This window comes from Antrostomus carolinensis, unplaced genomic scaffold, assembly GCF_000700745.2.
Source record: "Antrostomus carolinensis isolate BGI_N321 unplaced genomic scaffold, ASM70074v2 scaffold6169, whole genome shotgun sequence".
In the NCBI taxonomy this organism is placed as follows: Eukaryota; Metazoa; Chordata; class Aves; order Caprimulgiformes; family Caprimulgidae; genus Antrostomus; species Antrostomus carolinensis.
Window position 1 is genome coordinate 9,044 of NW_010340543.1, and position 10,484 is coordinate 19,527.

Below are 10,484 nucleotides of genomic sequence, written 5' to 3' on the forward strand. Positions count from 1 at the left end.
TTGTAATAATAAACACTGTCCCTGTGGTATAGATAAGGATAGTGGAGAAAATTGTTGTTTAAAAGGGAGAAACTGGTGAAATATGGGGGCTGTTTAAGCCTTTCCAGCCTACATCTGGAGAGCCAGAAGGCTGCTGGGTGTCTGTTCATAGAATCATAGAATAGTTTGGTTGGAAAAGACCATTATGATCATCTAGTCCAACTGTAAACCCGGCATTGCCAAGTTCACCACTAAACCATGTCCCTAAGCATCACATCTACACGTCCTCTGAATATCTCTAGGGATGGTGACTCCACCACTTCCCTGGGCAGCCTGTTCCAGTACTTCTCAACCCTTTCAGTGAAGACTTTTTCCCTAATATCCAACCTAATATCCTAATAACCAACTTAAACCTCCCCTGGCACAACTTAAGGCCATTCCCTCTTGTCCTATCACTTGTTATTTGGGAGAAGAGCTGTTGGGAGCTCATAGTATTGCTAGCTCTTCTTTTGTTGGTCTTTTTTCGTTGGTTTTTTTTTTTTTTCCTCCTCCAGTTTGTAGTCTGAAGTGCTCCCAGTCCTATCAAAAGAGCAACACAGTGCCATTTTTTTCCAGTGAAGCATGTATTATCGCATGCAATGATTATTTGTCCTGCCCTGACTTGTCTGCACATCTAATAGGAGAAGCATCACCTTTGAAAACTTGAGCCACATTATGTGTCCAGAAGCAGCAGGCTGTCTCATCGAGCTGTTGTTAAATGTCTCTTTTATCTGAGCTATCTTGATTTTTGAGGTGATTTTTTTCCTCAAGACTTGCGGATGGAGTTGTAGCAGCTAAATCTCTACCAGTTCTCTCATCCTCCAGGCGTGACAGGTTATTGCTTTAGATACCTGTAAACATAACAAGTTGCAACACTCCAATAGAAAAATATGCTCTTAGCAGCTGCTGAAACTTCATTCTCAGTGTATTCTATTCATTCTTGTGTAGACAATTCTGCCAGCAGAATCATAAACAAATCCTGATTATTACTGATTTCTTAAGCAAGTTTAAAATCTCCTGAATGACATAGAGAAAATAGGTTTAAATCTCTTTTCTGTGTCACTGCTGAAATTCAGTTTTTAATTTTAGCACCTTAATTGGGACTACTTAGCTTAGGAGTTAATCCTACAACTGAAGAATATGCGAATAAAAATGTCATGTTCTGGTTGCTGATGCTGTAGTCTCTGAGGCCGTGATTTTGAGGCAGGGTAATGGTTTGTTTTGAGCTAGACCATGATAATCACGGGAAGGATTGTTCTAATACTTATCATTTCTTTTCTGTACATTAATGCCAGTGTGTTTTGCTCAGTTTATCTAGACTGCTGGAGTTGCAAACGTGCTGAGAAAGAAAAACCAATGTAAATTCAGCTAATTAATTAATATCCATCTTTCTAGGCACAAAGGGTTTGTGTTCTAGTCACAGAACAACATTTTAACTTTTGAATTGTTAGCTTCAGCTTTGGATGAAACAGCTGGAAAGAACAGAAGAGCAAGCACTTCCTGTTAATTTACCTGCATATTTGTTTGCTTGTGTGTGTGGTGGGGTGTGTTCTTGGATTTTGAATTTTTTTCTTTGCTTGCCTGAGAGATGTTTTAGTTTTATTCAACTGTTGTGTGTATCTGAACAGGTTTTTTAATTTCATTTTACAGGAGGAAAATGGCCCAAACTACTGCACGAGCAACATCCATCTGTGATGAGGACTCCTCTGAAAGCAGAATGGTGGTTACATTCCTCATGTCAGCACTTGACTCAATGGTTAGTAGAGAAGTTAAACAACTGTGTCATAACTCTGTCTTTGCATGTGCAGGATTACACCAGTATCTTGCTTCCTGCTGAGGAACAGGAAAGGTGGGATGTTTTATCTTTACCTTGTTGCCTGCTGTCCAACCAGCTGTAACTCTGTCTCTTTGCTTGTGGAAAATTGTGCTAACAGTCTTCCTAAAAGCCATTGTGTTTCTTGATGTGGTGTGGTTGTTTTAAAATTATTTTGTCAAATAAACAAACAAGAAATATTTATTGATTGCTCAGGTAGAGCGTGGTTGAAAGACAAGAGTATGTTTTAGTCTTTGTCATCTGTAATATAGAGTAAATAAATGGTTTTGAGGCTAATGCCTTGTCCTCAGCTGCTGTACTAATTCAACAAAACTTGTTCAGAAAATACTTTATTGTTTTTAAGTTGGCATATCACCTGTTTTGTAGAAGTTATTTAATCATTGGGTGATGGGTTTTAAGATTGGCCAGGGCTGCGAGTGGAAACATCTGTCCTGTTTCCTTGAAGTTGAGGTACTGTCAAAGATTTGGTTCTGTAAGACTGTTTTCTTAAATTATAATCAAGAACAAAAATTTTATTTTAGCAATGAATCTTTGAATGGGATGGTTATGAGATAATTGATTGCAAGCCTTTTTTCCCAGTGGGTATATTCTGTTCCTGAAGGCTTTGTGTCACTTTTTCCTCTCATGCTGCTGTTGTTTATAGTTCTTTATAGGTTGCAGCAAACTCTGTCCTGAGTTCCTAGGAGGAACTGACTTTTTGTGATCACTTCTTGATGACCTCACTAATTTTCTTAGGATTTTTGCTCTCTCCCTGTGCTTCAGGCTTCCTGCCTTACTTCTTTGCTCCCTCCCTGGAAGTGTTGAAGGCCAGGCTGGATGAGGCTTTGAGCAATGTGGTCTCGTGGAAGGTGTCCCTGCTGATGGCAGGGGGGTTGGAACTGGATGATCTTTAAGGTCCCTTCCAATCCAAACCAGTCTGTGATTCTATGATTCTATGATTCTTTGCCAGAGATTTCTCCCAGCAGGACACACATAGGTGTTCACGGGGAAGGCTCAATCCTTCCGATCAGGAGGAATTCACCTGAGCCCCGAGCACACCAGGCAGGGCAGACAGCAGGCAGCCTTCCTGCTTGTAACCACACCATTCGGAACAGAACATGATGTGTGAGAAGTGTGCTGTGAGTGAGCAACACTCCTATATGCTCTGTTGAAAGCCGGAGTAAGATACTCGATATGATATCTAACAGGGAAGTGATAATTTCACATGGATTGCTGTCATAAATAATTTTAATTAAAAACAGTGCAATCTCTGTCTAGACAAGGCCTTAATTTCACTAATGTGTCTACAGTGCTGTTAAGATTGCTGATGAAAAGCTCTCCAGATGTATAAATTATCCTTTGCTGATGTTACTCACAGTACCTTCTGAAGGGTGGATGCTGACAGCAGAAGTAATAACTGTTTTACATGATTCCACATATATTTCTATTAACTGTACTCTTAACTATGCTAATAAAAGCTTTTTGTTTTTCTTTTTTATAGTGTAAAGAACTTGCCAAGTCCAAGGCAGAAGTTGCCTGTGTTGCTGTGTATGAAACAGATGTGTTTGTTGTTGGAACTGAGAGAGGAAGAGCTTTTGTCAATTCTAGGAAGGATTTTCAGAAGGATTTTGTAAAATACTGTAAGTTTCAATGTTGTATTTTTGTATTTCATAAGCTACTTAATGTTTATTGCATAATATTAATAACTCTGGGGAGCAAAGTTCTGTATATCATGGCTATATGCTGTAATTATGTTGGCTATGGCCAAACCAGCTGTTGAAGAACGTAAAAATTATCAGGAACAGTGGTCTTGTTTGGGGTGTTATTTCAAATGTAGCTGGAAATGTTAATTTTTTTCTTAAATAATGTGGCAAACTAGTACAATGAGAAGTATTAGACTGTCCACCCTCACAACACATCCTGCATTTCCTAATGTAAGTTAATTTTTCTTTGTATCCCTTCCTCCAAGTCTGTCCGCTTGTGAAGGCTGGGCAGGACACTGAACAGGTAGTGGTCTACTTCTATCAGCTCAGATGGTCCTGGTTCTTCAGATCACTTCATGCCTTATTACAGCAGATGCATGTTTTTGATAAGATATTATGTTTTATGTAGCTTTTTTGTATCACTGTTACTTAGACAGAAATATATATCGATACCATAATGACTTAAAAATACAACTGCACTTAACTACATGTAGAGTGTGGTTTTTGTTTAATTTCCTAGGTTTCAAAGGTTCAGCAATTCTTTGGGGGAGCATTGGTGTGCTCATTTAAGAAAGTGTTGTTGATGGACACTAATCAATAAGGAAATGTACATTTATCTACCCAGGGAAAGGGAGAAGGTACAGGTCAAGAGCAGGGTATGAGAGAAGTCTGGGGAGTGAGTATATAAGCAGCAGCTGTAAAATGTTCTAGCTTGACTAATTAAATACTGCTTGGAAAGCAACTATGTTTAATCTGTAACAAAAATATTTACTCCTGAAAATGCTTTTGCTGCTAGCTAAAATTCTCCTGGAGATTTTGTCTCAGGCTCATTAATTGGTGGTGGGGCTCTGGATTTTTGTCACTGTCCTGCTTGCTTGGACAGTGACTTTGTGTGTCTGTAAGTATATGTACTCTAAGGAAAGTCACCACAGTGTTGCATTGTGACATATAACAGATCTCAAAATGCAGAATTACAACCTCACTGAAGAATCTAGTATAAGATGAATCAGTTCTTTATTTTTAACAGGGGCAGTCTTCTGATATGGGTATTTATGAAAACTGTTAGCTGAACACTGGGTGGGTTCACCTTTTCATCTGATTTCTTTTTTGTTGTTACTGTTCCTTAAAGGGCTTCCCTGAGGTCCTAGGTACTTTGTTTTACAGACAGTACTGTGATATCACAGGCCCTGATATACTGGCGACTTTGTATACTGGGCACACTTATTGGTCAGGAGTCTGAAATAACTGGGATGTGATGTTTGATCTCCCTGTATTTCTGGTTCTGTACTGTGGGAAGCGCTGGCTTCTCATCCATGCTTGTACTTGACTCTTATCAGACCTGGTTTCTCTAGGTATGTGCATGTGTTTAAATCTTACATGAGTTCTGATAATCCTGATCCTTTGCTTTATTCCAGTTACAAGATACTTGTTCTTGGGCAGTGTTTTTATACTGTCAGGCCGATGAGATTACACAATATCCACTTTGAAAACAGAGTTTTCATTATGATTCTTGCAGAACATCGTGGTGTAGATCTGTGGGAATAAAGCCAACTAACCTCAGTCATTCCTCTTGTGGTTTCACTAAGTCCGTACCCCCCATACTTTCTGGGGCAGTTGTGATGCTGGAGGTAGTTTTCTGCTGTTGATGACAAAGATTATGATGATAATTCCAAAAAACAGAACACCAATTTTTAGGAATAGCAGCATTACGTATTCTGATGATGCTGATTCCATCACTACCTTTGACAACTTTGAAGTCTTGATGAAGTTTATAGTGTTTAATATCTTTTGATCTCAAACTTAGTATGGTGGTCGCAACAGTTCCTTTCCCCTCACACCTTGTTTCTTCCGTTAAATATGAAAGCTTGCAATAGACCGTGTTAGTTGCAATTTTAGTAAGTGTTTTGAAAAAATTAGGAAGTTAAAGTTGTGCCCTTTTTGTTCCTTTGTGGCAGTTAAAGTCTTCCAGGAGATTCTTACATTGCTGCTAGAATTAAACCTTTAAAAATTCAGCTGTGACATCAGTCTCTGGAACATGTGGTGCAGACAATATTGAGAATTATGTCTCCACTTATGTAAGTCTCTTCATTTTTCTTTAAGGATGGAAACAAGTGTAGTTACTAATTAGTTACTGTAGTTACCAAGTACTATGTTACTACTAACTGTAGTTACCTCTGGTTATGCCTGACAAGCCAGCATGTGTCTTCAGTCTTTACTTCCGCTTTTCCCACAGCTCCTTTGTAAAGTTTGAGTAAATATGAAGAGTTTTCAGAATTTGGAGGGCAAAGGCTTCAAACTTGCTGCTTATTTTTAGTAATGAGTTTAATTTAGTGGACTAAATTGATGAAATCTATATATAAGGTTTCTGAAGGAAGTAGCATGTGCACTCCCTAGCAGTATAGGACTGATATTAGAATAAGAGCGGCTCAGAGAAAAGTGGCACTGGAGTTTTTCCTGTGGTTTTCATTCATAATGACTTTCACCCACATGGATTCCCTAACACCTAGCTGCTGGGGAAGGAGGAGCCCTGTGTGTGTCTCCTGTACCTTATTACCTTAAGAAAATGTGCTAGAAACAAATTATAACATTGCTTTTTTTAATGTTAGTGTGTGTTCTGTACTGAGTGTTAAAGAACCAGAGAACAGTTATTCTTCAAGTGCCTGCTCATATTCAGAACACGGCCAAGCGTGGATACTTGTGCACTGTAAGCAATCAAGATCATGCATGTCTTGCCCTACCAGTACCTCTTTGTTTTAGTTGCTGTTCCCTGCTGAAGTGTATTGCGTGGTCCTCAGTTCCTCTTGGATGGCCTCAGCAAGATGAAGTGCCTCCTTGCTCTCTGGATTGCTGTGGAGTTGTGGGCTATCAGCCATCCTGAACAGGAGACTTACTCCTGGGGTGCAGTTCTGAAGGATGCTGTTCCCTTCATGTATTCATCTTTGTCATCTTGGCAGTTTTCTGTTGAGGTTTGGTCAAGGTTTGGCATCAGCTCTCTGGAATTCTTTCTCATTTGAATGCAGCTGGAGATGGTTTATAAAACAAACAAAAAAAAAATCCAGAAGAGGCCTCATCATCCCCAGGTTGTATTTGCCTGTCAGAAGTGAACTTTCAGAAGAGCTTCCTGACTCTGAAACAGCTTTTTGGTCATTTGCTCTGGGCTTTGAGAGAGATTTACCCAGCACTGTGTGTTCCATCCCATCTGCCAAGGAACTGATTGTTCTCCAAGAATCCTGATTGCCTCCATTGGTACCTGCTGTTGCACCATCGGTATGTAGGTCACACAGAAGCATTGTCCTGCTAGTTCTGCAGCTTTCTATCAGCAATCCCAGTGATGCTGCTTTTTCCTTCTTTGGTGCCAGGGCTCTGTGCCCACTTGCCTTGAGGTACGGCCATCTTGCATCTGTAGATGGTTCATCTTGGATGATAGGTCTTTTAGGAGCCTTTGTTTTCCTTCTGGTGGCCTCAGGTTTCCCTACTGATCTTAGCAGAGCATCTGGTATGGGCCAGAGTTTGGCTTCAAGTCCTGCTAGAGACTTTGGCCCAGCATCTTCTTACCTGTACCTCCATGTCCATCCAGCCACGGGTTGCAAGATCCCCTTATAGCTTCAAGAATGCTCAGTATCCAAGTGTCTTTAGTAGGCACAGCTGTTCTCCCTGCTTGTGATGAATGAGTGGCACAACCATCCTCCAAAAACCTTATCACATACAGATCTTGTGTTTAGAAGATGATGGGAGTCAAGCTACAGTAATGTGGATATTTTTATTAACTCAGAAGCTTTGGGTTAATTTTAGACTTGTGCTTAAGAATGTCTTTGATAAAATCTGCTGAGAGAGCTCCTGATGCTGCAGCTTGCTTGTTAGTGTTAGTCTGGACATAGTCCTTTCATGGTGCTTTATTTGGATGCTCCAGTAATGATGTAAATAAAGTATTAATACAGTTGATTTGCTTCTTCCTTATTATTGTGATTACCTCTGATTATATTCTGTATACCTTGTAATACCTGTAGTAACTCAGGAGCAGTATCTAAATGGGGTGTTCAGCTTTTCAGCTCTGAAGCAGAACATCTCGGACTTAATGAAATTGAGTACAGACTGAATCCCCTGACCTGTATGGAAGCAGCCTAATAGCTTTTCAATATGACTCTAATAACAGAGGTTATTAGTGAGTCTGACTGCCATCGATTGTGTTTGTCCTGGTTATAACATCTAAAGGACAATCTTCATCATCACCTTTGATTATATGCTACAGGATTAGTGAAAATACTATTCCACAGAATAGTGAAAATACTATTTAGTAACTAGCTGACATCTTTTTATGTTGCTCAGAGCCTAATCCCTTGACACTAAAGCAGCTAGTTTAAAAATACCAGTTCTTTTTGATGATGATGATGTGCCAGTGTGGAAACTAGTTTCCTGTAGTCTTTTTCTTTGGCCCTAAACTATTCTGCAGTCAACTGAGACTTCTGTGGCTTTTGCTGCTCCCAAAACTACAGAATATTTTGGAAGAGAAAGGAGTCATTAAATCATAGACATAAATAGTAAATGAAAGAAAACCAGTAAGAGCCAGGCAGAGCATTAATCCTCACAAACCACTCGTGGAGTTGCATGGATGCCATCACCAATCTGTTACTTATTTTAAATGCAAATGGGGGGCTGCATCTATGATTCTTGATTTAGCTTTGGTCTTCCAGTGCACTTCAAAATGGGTACATTACAGAATGCATAGCAGGAAAAAAAGGATGTTGGAATAGTTGCTTTAGTCAGGATGCTTTCCTATTGCCAAGCTAGAGCTGTTTTACACCTGTCTAACTCTCTACCCCTCTCTTCATGCCAGACTTCCTTCCAGCTGTGTGGGAGTGGCCTCTTTAAAACAACCTCTGCTAAATGCTTATTCTGTTTGAGAATCTGCTGGAACAGGCTCTTCCCAGTCAATTTAATAGGAACTTACTCAGCTGTGTCTCTCAGTTGTGTTCCTGAGTTTTCATCTCCCTTTTCCAGTAGATAATAACTCGTACTTCTCCAAATTGCAAGACCAGAAGAGATTGATGGCTGCTCCTCGCCACACTGACTGTAGCCCATCACCATTTCCCAGACTAATTACGCTGACAGACATGATGCGTTTACTCCCACTGTGTCTGTCACTGGGGAGTTCAGACCTTGCATCTCTGCCAGTGGAAGGGATCCCGTGAGTGTTCCCTTGTCCATTTTATGTTAGGTAAGCCAGGTTGTGTCATGCCTCTTTAGTGATGTCTTGATGCTGACCTGGCTGGCTCTGCCTGGGATTAATTAGGGAACAGTTTCATAATCCTTTTTGCTTGGGAGAGTTGTGGGCATGGTAACTGCTGCCTTCCTCTTGTGTATCTCCTTTCCTGTTCTCCAGCTCTCTGAGATGGTCTTCTGCATGACTGGAAAACCTCAGCCCTGGGAGTTAGTTCTGGGGGTCCCCATCTTGCTAGGATGCTACAAAGATGTCTGGAGTGCCCTGATGGCTAAAGCTGATGAGATATCTTTGTTTATTTAATAAAAAGCATGAAGCTTCAGATGTTCCTGCTGGAAAGCTAGGACACTTTCCTACAGATATTGTGACTGCCTCCAACAGTCTGGGTTTCTGCTTCCCCAGTCTCTTAGAGTATTTACATTGTACTTTTTTTATTGGAAGCACTAGTTCATATTTTGTATCTGTTTCTGCACCACCCCTAGTTTTTGGGAGGGTTTTTCTATTGCATTTGTAACTCCTTGATAAATTAACTGAGCGGTGTCCATTCTTGGAGTCCTCAAGAGCTTTTTTGATTTAAGAATTAAGTTTCAATCACTTTCTATTTTGTATTTCAGAATGTAGTTATGAATTAAAACATCTACCCTTGAAGACTTGATCAGTTTATTCCTAATAACTCAAGTGCTTAGGAATTAGAGATAACAGTCCTAACACTCACCAAACACTTGCAGTTACAAGTAAAAAAATAAAATCCAAAGCAATCATCCTCGCCTTCCTTATGTACGAGCTGCTTTTTGTCATTGCTGTTTCCATTGGAGCTTACTTAAACAGTTCAGCTTACAGTCCCTTTCTGCCTGACCTTTTGAAATGCAAATAATACCATTTTTGAGCTGTCCCATGCTGCAGATTTCTCACGTGTTAATATGTCTTCATTAATTGAACTCCACTTTAATAGCTTAGATCTTTGTAAAAGACATGGAAATAATTCTCCTATATTTTAACTTTACCTTGTGGCCTGCTATACCCTTCCTTTTCTTTTCTACTACTGTTCCTCCCTTTTTTTTTTTCATCCCCCAGCTTCCAGACTGGTAGAAGGGCCTCACCTGAAGTGGGTGATGGCCAGCCCTGGCTAGCCATGCATTTTTGATGGTCTCTTTTGCAAGCCCTTTCTCATGGTATTAGAGGTGAATTAATCTGGTTTTACGTTACTGGCAGTTTCCCTTGTTTTACAAGTCTGTTTCCTCATTTTCTGAAGTTCTCAAAATGAAAAGAAAAATGCATTTTCAAAACTTCTGTTACATAGTTAGACACAAGTTATTTTTAAAGGGTTTTATAAGATCACTTTCTGCCTCCCTTCCTCAGGGGTGCTTCCTTTGCTTCCATCATCTGCCGCTCTGGCTCCGTGGTTGTGTCAGGAATAGAGACTCTTGCAGGTGCTGTGCCAGTCCGGATGCCTTTTCTTTCCAGTACCTTTAGCTTTAGCCATGCCCTGCCTAGCTCAGAGCTCTATGCTGTTTATTTTTCTGGGTTTATTTCAGATTTGGGTAACTGGTCCCTGTTACAGCCTTGTTAGAGCTAGGCTGCTTGGCTTGATTGTCAGAAGCCATGTTCTGTCTCTGCCTACCTCAGTTAAGGGATATGAAGCTGCAGCTAAAAAACTTGCTAAGGAAGTTCAGTCACATTTTAGTGGAGACCACCCATCTCGTTCCCTCAGAGCTGCAAACAAACAGAAAAT

The 10,484-nt window shown here is 40.2% G+C and overlaps 1 protein-coding gene across 1 annotated transcript; it reads left to right on the forward strand.

Moving 5' to 3' along the window:
* Nucleotides 1-1,668: 1,668 nt before the first annotated feature.
* LOC104531314 (general transcription factor II-I-like) lies at nucleotides 1,669-3,471 on the forward strand (the record flags this gene model as incomplete). Its single annotated transcript, XM_010176168.1, has 2 exons — nucleotides 1,669-1,774; nucleotides 3,333-3,471. Coding segments are annotated over 2 exons (245 nt in total), but the record flags the coding sequence as incomplete, so codon positions are not given.
* Between the last annotated feature and the right edge of the window lie 7,013 nt (nucleotides 3,472-10,484).